Genomic DNA, 17,123 nt, shown 5'->3' on the forward strand with positions numbered 1-17,123 from the left:
TCATGTCACACACACACACACACACACACTGGAGGGGAAGGGGGCGGGATCATGTAACACACACTGGACAGGAGGGGGCGGGGTCATGTCAGTTGCACACGCCGCTTCTCTCTCTGTGCGTGCCGCTGGTCCGGGGTACCGCGGTCACGTGGCCACTGGCGCTCGGTCAGCTGACCGGCCAACATGGCGGCGCCCAGTGGAGAGGCACGCTGAAGGTGAAACAGGAGGAAGGAGCGGCGGACGGGCGGAGGCCAGACTTACCGGGCACCTAGGAGGCTGAGGTGACCGGCCTGTGTGATGGTAAGGGCTGCTGGGTGTTAAGGAGACCGCGTCACTATGCAGAATGACGTTACTAGCATTGTAAACAGTGTATGGGGACACTTAGCTGGAGGGTCTGAGCTCATGTAGGGTGATACCATTATATATCTGATGGGGGACATAATTTCCTCTCCACCTCTGGGGGGGGGGGGGGGGTGGCTTATCGCAGTCTGTGCTAGCCCAGCTCCTCTGCCCCTCCTATCAATTCCTTACATAACGTTTTACTTAGTATAGACCCGGGGCTCCAAACTCTTAACTATGAGGGACACATTGTATAGATTACAAATATCTACAGGCAGAAACAAACACAATAACCAAATAACTCCCCCTTCCCTTACATCAAATGTCCCCATCAGAGCCTTTCCATATATCAGGTGTCCCCATCAAAGTCCTTCCTTAAAGAGGAAGTAAGCCCCCCTGCAAAAAAAAAACAAACTAAAAACACACCCTGCAAGATAAAGGCATAATGAGCTAGTATGCATAGCATACTAGCTCATTATGAATTACCCGAAAACGAAGCCCCCGCAGCTGTCCTCGTCTCCCCCTCAGGCCGCCTTCCGTGTATCACGGCTCTGGTGCTGTGATTGGCCGGAGCCACCATGATGTCACTCCCGCGCATGGCACAGTACAACATGCGCACTTCGTTGGCTTAACTGTCCCGTCCTTTCTTACGCCGGGGGGTTCCCGTCCTTTCTTACGCCGGGGGGGGTTCCCGTCCTTTCTTACGCCGGGGGGGGTTCCCGTCCTTTCTTACGCCGGGGGGGGTTCCCGTCCTTTCTTACGCCGGGGGGGGTTCCCGTCCTTTCTTAAGCCGGGGGGGTTCCCGTCCTTTCTCACACTGGGGGGGGGGGGGTTCCCGTCCTTTCTCACACTGGGGGGGGGGGGTTCCCGTCCTTTCTCACACTGGGGGGGGGGGTTCCCGTCCTTTCTCACACTGGGGGGGGGGGGGTTCCCGTCCTTTCTCACACTGGGGGGGGGGGGGGTTCCCGTCCTTTCTCACACTGGGGGGGGTTCCCGTCCTTTCTCACACTGGGGGGGGGTTCCCGTCCTTTCTCACACTGGGGGGGGGGTTCCCGTCCTTTCTCACACCGGGGGGGGGTTCCCGTCCTTTCTCACACCGGGGGGGGGGGTTCCCGTCCTTTCTCACACCGGGGGGGGGGTTCCCGTCCTTTCTCACACCGGGGGGGGGGGTTCCCGTCCTTTCTCACACCGGGGGGGGGTTCCCGTCCTTTCTCACACCGGGGGGGGGTTCCCGTCCTTTCTCACACCGGGGGGGGGTTCCCGTCCTTTCTCACACCGGGGGGGGGGTTCCCGTCCTTTCTCACACTGGGGGGGGGGGGTTCCCGTCCTTTCTAAAATGTGTGTGTGTATATATATATATATATATATATAATGTTTGGGGGTTCGAAGTAATTTTCTAGCAAAAAATACAGATTTTCCCCCCTCACCTTCCAGGACAGCTATTTGAGAGATGATCAGGCTCCGCCCTCTACAGGAAACACAAATCAGATAGAATTTAAAAGGCCCCTCCCTTTCCTCTGACCCTCAGTTGTTTTGTGTTTCCAGACACTCCAGGAGCATCCGACACGTTTTTGGTTTTCTTATGGTCTGGTAACTGTGGTTGGTGGACCCCCCTTCTCTTGTTTTATCCAGGACTAGCTGTGGCCAAGTCCTGGATGATGGTCTGTACCAGAAGGGTTTCCTATTTCTAAGGGTTACTTGCCTATGTAAATGGTGGCAACTCCCTTCCTTTCCCCAGCGCTGCTGTGTGTAACTGTGTCCTCCTAAATGCTTCATTCCGGTGTACCAAGATGGGGTCAGGAGGACTTCCGGTGATGCAGCAAGATGACGCCGGAACCGGAAGTCACATGACGCACTTCCGGATGCCGAGTTTTCATAAGGAGCAGGGTGTGGAGACACTGAGGACATGCTGCAGGGGAATGGCCTGCTAAAAACGCCATTCTAGGCGCAGTTTTTGCGGTACAGCAGCAGTCTTCTCTGCGACCGTTCTCCGCTTGCTTTATGGAGCTTGAGGACAGGTCTAAGGATGGAACGTCCGCTCGTATTGAACCAGCGGCAGCATCCGGGTCCCATACTGCCCCCAAGGTAAGCCCTGGTCTGTGGATAGCTACAGCAAGGGACTTCTTTTGTATGGATGCTTTTTATTCATGGTCTTGAAACCAACAAATGTCAGAAAAAGGTTTAGTGTTTAAGTGGTTAAACTTTCCTCATTTACACAGGAAGTCTATTCCTTTGACAAATTGTTACAATGTTTATACTTAAAGTGGTGTTCCAGGCTTTTTTTTGTTTATTAAAAGTCAGCAGCTACAAAAAATTTAGCTGTTGACTTTTAATAAACAGACGCTTACCTGTTCCACGGTCCAGCGATGTGGCCGCACGGAGCCTCGCTCCTCTCCCCCTCCTCTCCTTGGCGCCTCCATTGACACTGTGGGCACCAGGCCGTGACAGCTTGGGGCTTCACGGCCGAGCGCACACTGCGCATGCGCAAATCGCGCTGCGCTCTCCCAGTGGACAGGCACTCTTCTGGGACCTGTCACATGTCACAGCAGATTGCTGAGAGGGAGGGGCCGCCTAGGGGGGAAAGGAGGAGTCGCCTAGGCGGAAGCAGGACAGGAAGTCCCACTCAAAACTAAGCACCCACCCCCCCCCCCAAAAAAAAATTGACATGCCAAATGTGGCATGAAAGGGGGTGAGGGGTGCTTTTGGATGGAACTCTGCTTTAAGTTCCACTGCTAAAGAATGTTGTGATTCTTGGCAGACTGCCCATTTTTTTCTTCCTTTCTTTTAATGGTTGTGGCTTCAGAAGAGCAGAGAGAATTCTTTGCATAGAAAAAATCGTGAAACACTTGTCAAGATTGCAACGGGGAAAATAATCGCGATAACTATTCTTGACGATTAATCGTGCAGCTCTAGTCCCCATCCTTTCCTACATCGGGGGGTCCCCATCCTTTCCTACATCGGGGGGTCCCCATTCTTTCCTACATCGGGGGGGTCCCCATCCTTTCCTACATTGGGGGTCCCCATCCTTTCCTACATTGGGGGTCCCCATCCTTTCCTACATCGGGGGGGTCCCCATCCTTTCCTACATCGGGGGGGTCCCCATCCTTTCCTACATCGGGCGGGGTCCCCGTCCTTTCCTACATCGGGGGGGTCCCCGTCCTTTCCTACATCGGGGGGGTCCCCGTCCTTTCCTACATCGGGGGGGTCCCCGTCCTTTCCTACATTGGGCGGGGTCCCCGTCCTTTCTTACATCGGGGGGGTCCCCATCCTTTCTTACATCGGGGGGGTCCCCGTCCTTTCTTACATCGGGGGGGTCCCGGTGCTTTCTTACATCGGGGGTGTTCCCGTCCTTTCTTACATCGGAGGTCCTTGTCGGAGTCCTTTCTTACATCAGTGTGCTCCTTACCAATTTTTTAGCAAAATATAAAAGATGGCATTCTGTCAAGTAAATAGATTCCCAACATGTCAAGCCTTAAAATTGTGTGCAGTCTTGAAATTGATTTTTCCCCTATCCTTGTAAGCAAGCCAGGAGAGGTGAAACGCGTCAAGGAAGGTAGACATTTGTGTATGCCGTCAATTCATTGATTATTAAAAAAAAAAATGCTGTAATGCTGTAAGAGGAGCTAAGTGGAGTGGGGCTGATATTCCTTCATATTGCTACTTTCATTGTTCCTCGGGTGCGTGAAAGCAATCGGGTGGCTGTATAGCCACCTGATCACTTCCATTTGACAGCGAGCAGTCAGAGTGTGTGTAAAACTCCTCCGCTGCTGCCAATGTCTGATGTACGGCAGTGGCAGCGAAAAGGTTTAATGAGGTCCTGAGGGATTTGATTACAAAAGGACTGTAGGGAGCCATTTAATATATATTTCATATTATTATATCTGCTTTGATAGTCATTTTAGGATTTATTGCTCAGACATGATCTATAATCAGCATGTCTGCTGGTTTCAGGGTGACAACATGGAAGAACAAAGTGACGGTGATACGAATCAAACCTCTGCAAAGGAGCCAGCCATGCCCATCAGCCAGTTCCTCTATCAGAATTATAAAAATCTCCCTCGGCTTGAAAAGTAAGTAACATATCATTGAGCTTCCACTACTCTACTCTTATTATGCCAACATACCCTCACCCCTAAAGAAAATGAGGATGTACCTGGCTCCAGCCCCGTCCCTCCACTGGATATTTTTTTTTATATTTTTTATTTAAGTGCATGCTTATTTTTTGGTGCTGCAGGAACCTAGGCCAGAATGATGTTTCACATGTGTGCACAGATGTGCTGAAGATCTCTGCCGGGCTTTGGGACTGTCTGAGATCAGTCCGATCAGATGCTTGCGTAACCGGTAACAGCCAGTAAACAAAACTGAAAGTAATAAAATCCTTGTTGGTCCCAGCTTCATTCATCACAGAGGAAGGGAAGGAAAGGTCCTCAGCTGGCAGAATGGGTTTTAGCGGTCCTAGGTTCCCGAATGGCACAGAATAACTACTTGCCAAGTCACTGGTCTTTAGGAAGTTATTCCAGAAGGCTGCCTGCAGCCATCATCCCGGTACCGGTTTTTAGAGGTGGCAGTTGGCTCTCTTGTAAAAGCAAATAGCAATCCTAGTGGCAAATTAGCTGCAGGATTGCTTTTACGAGCAGGGGGACAGTGCCTACCGCTTCTTTACTGGGACCTCCTGTCCCACCAGGAGCCCTTATCGACCAACACACGCTTCCGCTGGCTGATCATAGAGCCCAGCAAGGACCCGTGAGATTTTTACATCTTACAGCTGTGCTTAACCACTTCCGGACCGCCCGCCGTCGTTATACGTTGGTACTTTGAAGAAGAATATCATTGTTATGGCAGCAGCTAGCTGCCATAACCCTGGTATCCTCTTCTTCAGTGAGCGGTCCAATTTCAGATAAAAGTGGTCCCTGCGGCAGATTCGCCGCAAGATCATTTTTATCGGCGGCAGGAGAGGGGCCCCCCACCCGCCGCACTCCAGTGCCCTCCGCCGATTACTGGAGCCGGAGGCGATTGGATCTTCACCCTTGCTGGGCATGGAGATGAGTGAGGGAAAGATGGCCCCCACCCGTCTCCATAACAATGCAGGGCGGAAGCGACATCAAAACGTCACTTCCACCCATAGCTCTTTAGGGGCTATTTTAATTTATTTTTTTAATTTGCATTTCAGTGTAAATGAGATCTGACGTCTTTTTGACCCCAGATCTCATATTTAAGAGGTCCTGTCATGCTTTTTTTTCTATTACAAGGGATGTTTACATTCCTTGTAATAGGAATAAAAGTGACACATTTTTTTTTTTTTAAACAGTGTAAAAATAAAAGGTCAAACAAATAAGAAAAAAAAAAAAAAATTTTAAACGCGCCCCGTCGAGCTCGCGCGCAGAAGCGAACACATACGTGAGTAGCGCCCGCATATGAAAACGGTGTTCAAACCACACATATGAGGTATCGCCACGAACGGTAGAGCGAGAGCAATAATTCTAGCCCTAGACCTCCTCTGTAACTCAAAACATGCAACCTGTAGAATTTTTTAAACGTCGCCTATGGAGATTTTTAAGGGTAAAAGTTTGTTGCCATTCCCAGAGCGGGCGCAATTTTGAAGCGTGACATGTTGGGTTTCAATTTACTCGGCGTAACATTATCTTTCACAATCTAAAAAAAATTGGGCTAACTTTACTGTTGTCTTATTTTTTAATTAAAAAAAGTGTATTTTTTCCAAAAAAAAAAAGTGCGCTTGTAAGACCGCTGTGCAAATACGGTGTGACAGAAAGTATTGCAATGACCGCCATTTTATTCTCTAGGGTGTTAGAAAAAAAAGTTATAATGTTTGGGGGTTCTAAGTAATTTTCTAGCAAAAAAAAGCATTTTTAACTTGTAAACAACAAATCTCAGAGAGAGGCTTGGTCCTTAAGTGGCTAGAGCACGAGCCCTGCTGCTAATGGAAAGCTCCTGATAGCTGCTTGCGATCGGTAGCTTTCCTATTACGTGACCGCCATGACAGCCAATCATGGTAGTCATATGACCTTAAGCCCAGCCCCGCGACATTCTTAACCCCCTTAAGGCTGGGTTCACATATATGTGAATTGGATGCGGAGATTTGCATGACAGGCGAGTGTAAACCGGCTCTCAATGTAGCTGGTACACACAGGTCCGGGATGGCCGCGGTTCAGATTGCAGAAGGGTCCTGTGTAACTTTGGATGTGGTTCAGGTGCGAATTCAGGTAAAAATCCGAACCTGAACCGGTGTACAGGAACGCACGTTGTGAATTTGGCCTAAGGGGTTAAAGAGGAACTGCAGTCTGCCCACATAATTTGTAATAAAAAGATCTTTGCCATTCTGAAGCTTCCCTCCAACCATTTTGCATTTTATCTTATATATACTGTGATTCTGTACTTTCCAAATATGCTGCAGAAATCTCCCTCCACTGAGTCTGTCTGCAGCCATTTTAACTGTGGGCGGCTGAAGCTGCTGCCTGCTCACTTCCTGGATTTACACAGAGGTACACCTCCAGCTCTGCAGCTCTCATTGGCCCTCTTATGACACCCCCCCTCCCTTCCTGGCAAACTCTCAGGAGAGTGAGAGAGCTGTGCATGATGTCGTAAGCCTAGGCTTTTTACCAGACAAGAAACAGGAAGTGGGCTGTATAATGTATTTACTGGCAGAAAAAAATGTTTTACTATCCAAAATTAAAACAACAAGGGAAGAAGATTTAATAGATGGGAAGATGAAAAAATGACTGAAGTCCATACAGGTCATCAGTTTATAGTGAACTGTGAATGATGGACCTAGAATTTATTGCTCTCTCCCGGCGAGTGTAGAAATATGTCATGTGTCACAAGCGATGTTTTCATACATAGGTACCTACGCCTGACAGCTTTCGGTTCTTTGTAGCTAGGGGGAGATCAGTGAATTGATTGTAGTTTTTAGGCAGACTTTATATGGAAGTCTTCCATTAAGATAGAATTAGCATGCCACAAGCATTGTGCAGCAAAGCTAAACAAAAAAACCCCGCCTGCATATATTGTAAGCAATGGATTCCTGTGTGTACCTATATAGTTCCAAACGACACATCATGTTATCTACAATAAACTCATATCCAGGTTGAACATGCAGATACCTTCTGCGGCGGGCAGTCCTCAGTTGCAGAGATCAGTGCACACTTGATTGAGTATCTTGCAGCCTTCTTCTGTGGGTGGGGGACCTTTTTTTTTTCATTTTGGCATTAGAGTTGCTTTAACGTTTCTAATTCCCTTTTGCAGGTTTTTCTTCGATTATGCATCTTCATTCGTGGCTGCGAATTCATTTGCGTGCGGGCTGCTGGCTCACAACCTTTTCCGAAGAGCACTGAAAGTCCGGAGATATTACCTGCTGTCTAGTTTGCCAGTCACAGCAGTCCCCTTTGTGTTCACCAATATATACCATGAACTGCTTGTAACCCAGCCCCTCTTAGAAGGTTTGTGCCACGCTAAACATGGTTTATGTTTTTATTGTTTATTTATTTTTATTTAACGTGTATCGCAATCAAGGTTTTCATGTGTAGGTGCCCCGATGCATGCGTTTACGTTTTTTGTAACTTACATTTTTTACTATTAATAAAAATGTTTTGTTTTTTTCCATCACATAGTGATGATTTTTTTGTTGACAGGTTCTCTTTAATGAGACATCCAGGGTCTAAAAGACCCTGGGTCTGGATGTCTCCCCTGTGCTCCACTGAGTCGAATGCAGTGCAGATTGCATTCCCCACCCCTAGCCTCTAAGTCAGGGCTCGACAAATCCCAGACGCTAGGTCACAATTGCGACTAGAAATTGCGTCCTGGCGCCTGGGCTTTTGTCAGCCCATTCACTGTTGGCACCAGGTGGAGTGCCGCTGACAGAGGGTTACCCAGCCACGCACAGCACAATCCCAGATCCCGCAGGGCAGATTTAGACTGGCCATAGGTGGGGCGGCATGTCCAAACATTCCGACACGGAGCCACTTGCACCAGGCGCCGGGATGTTCGTATCCGCGCCGTCCATCGACACTGATGCGAACATGAATAACAAGTCCATCACCGCTGCCATCGGCGAGACAGAGACAGGATCCGCTGGCCCTGGATGTTTACCATAGAGATTTCAGGCAGACCAGATGGTCGACGGAGTCTCTATGATCGTTCGGAGGCCGGGCGCGATGTTATGACATCACGCCCGGCCTCTGCATTCAAACAAACGGCCCCGCCTCGGCTGGGAAGCTGAGATCGTTTTGTTTTTTTTATTTCAGGCTTCCCAGCCTAGAGGTGAGATGTGGGGTCTTATTGACCCCAGATCTCACTGTAAAGAGGACCTGTCATGCCATATTCCTATTACAAGGGATGTTTACAGGAAGAAAAGTGATCAAAAAAAGTTTTTTTTTTTTTTTTTTTTTTAAAAGTGTCAAACTAAAAAAAAAAAGTGAAATGCGCTCCTGTCCCCGTGTGCTCGCACGCAGAAGCGAGCGCATACGTAAGTCCTATGAAAACGGTGTTCAAACCACACATGTGAGGTATCGCCGCGAACGTTAGAGCAATATATCTAGCCCTAGACCTCCTCTGTAACCGGTAAAAATCTTTAAAGCGTCGCCGTTTAAAGCGTCGCCTGTGGGTATTTTTAAGTACTTATGTTTGGCACCATTCCATGAGCATGTGCAATTTTGAAGCGTGACATGTTGGGTATCTATTTACTCGGCGTAACTTCATCTTTCACATTATGCAAAAAAAATTGGGCTAACTTTACTGTTTTTTTTTTAGCACAATACTGTTTTTTTTCTTTTCCCAAAAAAAAACATGTTCGAAAAATTGCTGCGCAAATACCGTGCAGGATAAAAAGTTGCAACGCCATTGTATTCCCTAGGGTCTTTGCTAAAAAAACCATATATAACGTTTGGGGGTTCTATGTAATTTTTCTAGCAAAAGAATGATGATTTTTACATGTAGGAGAGAAATGTCAGAATTGGCCTGGGTGGCAAGTGGTTAATGGCTGTGTGTTGAGTTATTTTGAGGGGACAGCAAATTTACACTGTTATACAAGCTGTACACTCACTGCTTTACATTGCAGCAAAGTGTCATTTCTTCAGTGTTGTCACATGAAAAGATATAATAAAATATTTACAAAAATGTGAGGGGTGTACTCACTTTTGTGAGATACTGTATCTATACAGGATGGGGATGCTGTGGTATATAGGTTGTCATATGTCTATACAGGATGAGAAACTATGGTATGAAGGAGGGTTAGAATAAGTATACAGGATGGGGGGTGCTGTGGTATATAGGGGGTTGTATGTCTATACAGGATGGGGGGTGCTGTGGTATATAGGGGGTCGTACATCTATACAGTATATAGGGAGTCTGGTGTGCGGTGGGCTATCTGCCCTGTTGTCATGGCATTGGTACTGGGCACCGTAGAAACTGGAGAGCATGTATTTATGGTATTTGAATCAGAGAGGGGGCACTCTTGTAATGGCAGAGGGGAGTACCCTATGTCATGCATCTGTAAAGATACAGATCAGGGCTACATCAATTAAGGGCTTTTGTCATTGAAAATAAAGCTTTGTTAGTTGAAAAAAATAAATACTGGTTCCTAACTTTTTTTTTTTTTAGCTGGCTCCTAGATTCAAAGGAAATTTGTCAAGCCCTTCTCTAAGTGGACAGTCAGGGAGCAACTGTAGACTGTTGAGTTTATCCCTCTATCACAGAGATATGCAATTAGCGGGCCTCCAGCTGTTGCAAAACTACAAGTCCCATCATACCTCTGCCTCTTGGTGTTATGCTTGTGGCGGTCAGAGTCTTGCTATGCCTCATGGGACTTGTAGTTCTGCAACAGCTGGAGGTCCGCTAATTGCAAATCCCTGCTCTATCAGCACATCCCTTAGTACACACACACAAACACTGGCTAGGCACACAAATAACCCTTTGATCGCCCCTGGATGTTTAACTCCTTCCCAGCCAGTGTCATTAGTACAGTGACAGTGTATAGTATTATCACTGTATTAGTGTCACTGGTTCCCACAAAGTGTCAGTTAGTGTCCAAATATCTGCTGCAATATTGCAATTGTGCTAGAAGACTCTGATTGCCGCTATTAGTAGTATAAAAAAAAAAACAAAAACAAAAAAAAACAAAAAAAAACAATTCCAGTATATATCCCATTGTTTGTAGACGTTATAACTTTTGCTCAAGCCAATCATTATATGCTTATTGGGATTTTGTTTTGTTTTTTTACCAAAAATATTTTTTTTAATTGGATGTGTTTTATAACAGAAAGTAAAAAAAAAAGTGTTTTTTTTTTTTTTTACAAAAATTCAGAGTTTTTTTTGTTTATAGTGCAAAAAACAAAAACCGCAGTGGTGATCATATACCACCAAAAGAAAGCTCTACTTGTGGGAAAAAATACCTCAATTTTCTTGTGCGTACATCGTTGCATGAATGCGCAATTGTCAGTTAAAGTAGCGCAGTGCCGTGTAGCAAAAAAAGTCCTGGTTATGGGGGGGGGGGTAAATCTTCCGGAGGTCAAGTGGTTAATATTCAAGTCTTTATAAACGGTCTGTCCTATTAACCACTTGGTGCCTGCGCTATGGCCGAAAGACGTCTACAGTGAGGGCATAAAATGCCGGGAGGGCATCCATGTATGTTCAACCGTTCTCGCTCTGTCCTTGGGACTCTACCTCAATCAGCAAAGGGCCATTCCCAGGGGGCCCTTTACCACGTGATCGCAGAAGTAAACAAACGGTCACCGCCTTTTTTTTTTTTTTTTTTTAATTCTTTATGCTGTCAGCGTGAAGTAAAGAAGAAAGCCATTAATCAGTCCCCTTAGTGCCCTCCAGTGCCATCTATCAGTGCCCATCAGTACTGCTAATCAGTGCCCATCACTGCCCCATCATCGGTGTCACTTATCAGTGCCACCTATCGGTGAAGGAGAAAATTACCTGTTTGCAAAATTTTATAACAAAAAATTTTGTGTAGCAAAAAAAAAAAAAAATGTAGTTTGGGTACAGTGTAGCATGACCACGCAATTGTCATTCAAAGTGTGACAGCGCTGAAAGCTGAAAATTGGCCTGGGCAGGTAGGGGGTTTAAGTGCCCAGGAAGCAAGTAGTTTAACCTTCAATTTGGACTATTTTTCATGGTTGTGGCGCTTCCATTCCAGATTCACTGACACATTTTTTTTATTTCCCATTTGGTTATTGTAATGCTGTACTGATCTATTTTTTTTTTTTTTTTTTATCTTTGCAGGTTCTTTGAACTGTGCTACATGTGCTGCGGTGAGAGGCGGCTATATCGGGATGTGTATGGGTGGTGTGGCTCCAGTTCTTTTGGCTGGTTATGTCAATTTAATGCTAGTACCTGGGTAAGTATGGCTTTCCATTTTCAAGTGAATTTGTTTTGGGTAAAGTTTCACAAAAAAGTGCCCCAAGAGTTCCTGAACCCAAGCTATGGTCATCAGTACTTGGATCTCAACCTTGATTTGAATTGGGGATCAGGCAGTCTCGTCTCTCCTACCCCATGAGACCTTACAGTCATAATAGAGACTTATTGAGAGCTGCCCGCATTGTGAGCCCAACGAGCTTCAACTCCAGTTCAGACCAAATCAGAATTATGTACACTGACCATACTCTCTGGAGCTTCTGGGGCAGAATGTTGGCTTGGTGGTGGTAGTAGTAAGGATCAGTTAGTTGTGGTTGAGTTTTACCATGAGAGAAGGGTAAATGCTGTAAGACTTTTTTTTTTTTTTTTGGAAGAAATGAATCTTGCAGATGGTAGCCAGTAGCATACTATATGGCCAAAGGTTGGTGGACACCTGACCATCAGTCCTTGATGGTAAGAGCTTGTTGAACTTCCCATTCCAAAAGCATAGGTATTGAAGCGTATGGTTATTTGAGTTACTGTTGCCTTTCTATCAACTCATTTGCCCATTCTCCTCTGACCTCAACAAGGCATTTTCCTCTACACAACTGCCGTTCACTGGATATTTTCTCCTTTTTCGGACCATTCTCTGTAAACTCGAGAGTATGTGAAAATCCCAGTAGATCAGCAGTTTTTGAGATACCGTATTTATCGGCATATAACACGCACTTTTGTCCCCTGAAAATCAGGGGAAAATCGTGGGTGCGTGTTATAGGCTGATCCCCGTCACTTTTGCTCGGATCAGAACGATCGCGGCTTTTGCCGCGATCGCCGCCGCCATACACAGCTATGTGTAAATTCAAATATGGCGCCAAGACTGCAGGGACTCAGCGGAGCGGAGATACACATACCTGAGAGTCCTCGGCTTTTTTTACGGCGCCGCTCACAGTTCCGCCATTGGACCTGTGTTATGTCCATCATAGGGCGGGACTGGGCGTGACTGTGAGCGGCGCCGAAAAAAGCAGAGGACTCTCGGGTATATGTATCTACGCTCCGCCGAGTCCCTGCAGTCTTGGCGCCATATTTGAATTTACACACAGCTGTGTATGTCGGCGGCGATCGTGGCGAGCACAGGGGAAAGGCTGCACTGAAAAGGCTGCACTGGGGCAAGGCTGCACTGACAAGGCTGCAATGGACACTGGGGCAAGGCTGCACTGACACTGACAAGGCTGCAGATGGACACCGATAACGCTGCATTGATGGGCATTTTAATGTAAGTTTTCCTTCATTAAACTTTACTCCTAAAAGTTTTTTTCCTTAAAATTCCCTCCTAAACTTGGGGTGCGTGTTATACGCCGATAAATACGGTACTCAGACCAGCCCGTCTGGCACCAACCACCATGTCATGTTCAAAGTCACTGATTTCCCTTTCTTCCCCATTGAGTTGCTGTCATGTGATTGGTTGATTAGCAATTTGTGTTACCAAGCAATTGAACAGGTGTAACTAATAAAGTGGCTGGAGAGTGTATGTATATGTGGTTATAGGATAAGGAACCTAAATAGTGCCTGTTCATTTCAAACTTTTTCTTCCCAAATACCTGCTGGTCCTGCCAGTTGCCCTTTTCTAGATGTCATTTTTACCATTCCAAGCATGGAACCAGATCCATGCTAGCATGGTCAGTTTGCTTTCAGGTACAGAATGTTGCACAGGGTCCACATCCCCTGTCCAGCATTGCTTACTTGATTACAGTTGCTCCTGTATGGCGCTGCTCATATTAAGAGGTAGTTTGCAACCTCTAGATACTTGAGGGGTGTGTATACCACGGGTGCATATAATGCAGAAAATAAGAAATGTAAAGGATATCCTACTGTGTAAACTTCCTGATCGCTTATTTATAATGGATACTGTTAGAAGCTATGTGCATTCAAACAAAAATAAAATGAAAAATAAAAACAAATAGAAAAGCGCTAACTTTTCCTGTGTGAAATCCACAATCCTGTGCAAAATCTGCAATTCAAAGTAACATTTCTGTGCCAAAAAAATACAACATATATGACTGGTATATAGTATTGCTGTGAAACTGGGCTCAGAAACATGCCGTCCTTAAACCCTGGAGTATAAAAAAAAAAAAGTCCAATAATAAAGTGAAAATGTGTTCCTTCAAATTGTTCTGTGCTTCTTAGAAAACAGTGCCCCATAAGAAACGCACTCACTGCTATTATTCACCCCACAAGGAGGTATTTCACTTTCACAGTATGAGCCACTGTGGAGTAGGAAAACTTCCTGTCCTGTATCCTCCAAGTGCCTCCTTGCCTGTGATGTGAGTGATCTCCTTCCTGTTAACCTCTTAAATGTTGCCCTCATGTAGAGAGGAAAGAAACTCCATAGTGTGATACCGTACAAATTTCCAAATAGGCCCCGCCCCGGGACTAACAGTGTTATTGCATCACTTCCGGTTTCGAGCCGTGGAGCGCAGATCGCTTCGGCATCCTGATTTTAAACATTTTTTGCCTTAATGATTTTTATTAAATGTGAGTACCCATCAGTATTACTAATAAATATTTGGAAATGTGTACAGTATCACACTATGGAGTTTCTTTCCTCTCTACATGTGGGCAACATTTAAGAGATTAAATTTTTTTTATTTTTGCCCCTAAACTCCTCCTAAGTTTATATGCGCATGGACACATAGACTAACATGGAGGAGAGTTCAGAGGCAAAAAAAAAAAAAAAAGCCAGACGCCCCTAAAAACAGCTGCAAAAACGTCTTGTGTGCATGAGCCCTTAGTATATGTGTACAACACATTTTTTTTTTTTTTTTTTTTTGTACCCTCTACTGCTAAACTTCCGTAAACAGCCATTTTAACTACAATCTGTATGAATATGTATTTGGTAGAGTTATCGATTCTAAAAGGAGTATGATTTGTATTATGTTTGGCAGTTCTTTGCGGACCCAAATGACAGGAAGCATGCTGCGGGAAATGATATCCTTCACCAAGCCGGTGTTCATCAGACTGAAATATTTCTTGCTGTTTGAGGCCATAGCCAGCGTCGCCATCACCACCGGACAATTTGCCACAATAGAAAAGCTGCTTCAGATGTCACCGGTTCCCCAGACACAGGAGGAGCTGAGAGAATAATTGTTTTTTTTTTTTATCTGTCTTATTCATCTTTTTTTTTTTTTCTTATTGTAATGGTTCTGTTAATGCTCTTTAAAAATGATTGAAAACTTATTAAACACAAAGGTTCTTTATATTTTTGTTTGCCTCACTTGCTTAGACATATGAGCAGTCGCTTTAATCCCAGGTCACTCGATGCTGCAGATCTACTAGAAAGTATTGCCCAGTACACGTGGGGTGGCTATGCGACCTTGTGGGGTCTCCCCAGAGCCCTGGTGTAACCACCCGTGTGTGTGTGTGTTCCTGACCCAGACTGCAGTCAGGTGCGTATTTGCAAAGAGCCTGCTGGGCTTAGTGATGCCGCAGCCTTTGTCTCTGATTGCACTTAATTGGGGGCAGCTGTGTGCTGCAGTTCTTTTTTTGTTTTTTTCATGAGGATTCAGGGCAAGTTCACACCAGATGCAGTTCTGTGCGCTTTTTTTTCTGCACCAAAAATGGATGCACAGTGTTTTCCATGTATTCCAAAGGCTCTAGTTCACATGCAGTCAGTTTCCTGTGCAGAAACTGACTGCATGGTGTGAACTAGAGCCATTGGAATGCAAGGAAAACACTGTGCATGCATTGTGTGCAGAAAAAAAAAAAACTGCGCCAAAGGGCACAGAACTGCATCTGGTGTGAACGTGCCCTTAGATATGCTTTAAAGGCAAACATTCACCCTTTCCAGAAAGTAACCTATGCATTGAAAACTCTGCAGCTTTGTAAAAGGTTTGTTCATTCTATTGGTGTCAGGGATCTTCAAAACTGCAGCCCTCCAGCTGTTGTGGAACTACACGGATATGATCAACATGTATAAATATATAAGGGGTCCATATAGTGAACTTGGTGTTGAGTTATTCACTTTACAGTCAACACTGAGGACAAGGGGGCACTCTTTACATCTAGAGGAAAAGAGATTTCTTCTCCAAATACGGAAAGGTTTCTTCACAGTAAGAGCTGTGAAAATGTGGAATAGACTCCCGCCAGAGGTGGTTCTGGCCAGCTCAGTAGATTGCTTTAGGAAAGGCCTGGATACTTTCCTAAATGTACATAATATAACTGGGTACTGACATTTTATAGGTAAAGTTGATTCAGGGAAAATCCGATTGCCTCTCTGGGATCAGGAAGGAATATTTTCCCCTGCTGTAGCAAATTGGATCATGCTTTTCTGGGGGTTTTTTCGCCTTCCTCTGGATCAACTGTGAGTATATGAGATTGTATGATTTTATATATATAATTTATTTATTTTTTTTTTTAATGGTTGAACTAGATGGACTTGTGTCTCTTTTCAACCTATGTCCTATGAGGCATTGTAAAACTCTGACATTCACAGACATTATTATTATTATACAGGGTTTATATAGCACCACCAGTTGGCGCAGCGCTTTACAACATGGGGGCAAACAGTACAGATACAATACAGGAGGGATCAGAGGGCCCTGCTCACTAGAGCTTACAGTCTAGAAGACATGACTAGGCATGATGGCAATTGTAGCTCCTGAACAACTGGAGGGCCGTAGTTTGGAGACCCCTAGTGTAGACCATTTGGCCTCCCCCTCTAGAAGTCTAATCAAAAACTCTGTTTTCCTTCCTGACACAAATATGCATGGTCAGAAAATTTGCCCAGCATGAGGCTCGGCTTCATTCTTCTCTCTGCATCTGTAACAGATTAATCTCAATGGACTGTAAATGAGTAGTCAATATGGCTCGATTTATGCTGTGCACATGGTAAAGCAAACACAAAGGTTGCTTTCACACTGGGGCGTCGGCAAAGCGCCGCTTTACCGCCATTTTGCAGAGGTTTTTGGCCGCTAGCTGCCTAAAAAGGGTTAAAAGGACCCGCAATGCGCGTCGCTTAGCCGGCGGTGTTTCCCATTCATTTCAATGGGCAGGGGCGGTTTAGGAGCGGTGTATACACCGCTCCAAAGATGCTGCTTGCAGGAATTTTTTTAACATCTTGCCAGCGCATCGCCTCGCTGTGAAAGCCTGAGACTGCAGGGGAGCTGGTTTTCAGGTGCTTTTTTTTTTTTAGCCCAAAAGCACCTGTAAAGCCCAAAAGCGCCAGTGTGAAAGGGGTCAAAGGTGTGGATAGGCCCATCTAGTTTCCTTTCCACACTAAACTGCGGGGCACTGCCTTACTGCACTGGGGTGCCTTTCAAAATGAGCGGCATCATACCATAAAGTATGGAACTTGTATTGTGAAAACGCACACATTACTGCAGTGCAATAGCGTTAATGAGCACCAAGTCTTAACAGTGAGGAGATATCTGTGCTTT

General features: G+C 45.6%; 1 protein-coding gene across 1 annotated transcript; it reads left to right on the plus strand.

The window, feature by feature from the left end:
- The first annotated feature begins 46 nt into the window (after positions 1-46).
- On the plus strand, positions 47-14,882 carry TMEM126A (transmembrane protein 126A). The gene is made up of 5 exons (XM_073612846.1): positions 47-300; positions 4,291-4,409; positions 7,600-7,793; positions 11,581-11,695; positions 14,634-14,882. The coding sequence occupies exons 1-5, from the start codon at positions 298-300 to the stop codon at positions 14,830-14,832; spliced, it is 630 nt and encodes a 209-aa protein (XP_073468947.1). The 5' UTR covers positions 47-297; the 3' UTR covers positions 14,833-14,882.
- Positions 14,883-17,123: the final 2,241 nt, after the last annotated feature.

This window comes from Aquarana catesbeiana, linkage group LG02, assembly GCF_042186555.1.
Source record: "Aquarana catesbeiana isolate 2022-GZ linkage group LG02, ASM4218655v1, whole genome shotgun sequence".
Lineage (NCBI taxonomy): Eukaryota > Metazoa > Chordata > Amphibia > Anura > Ranidae > Aquarana > Aquarana catesbeiana.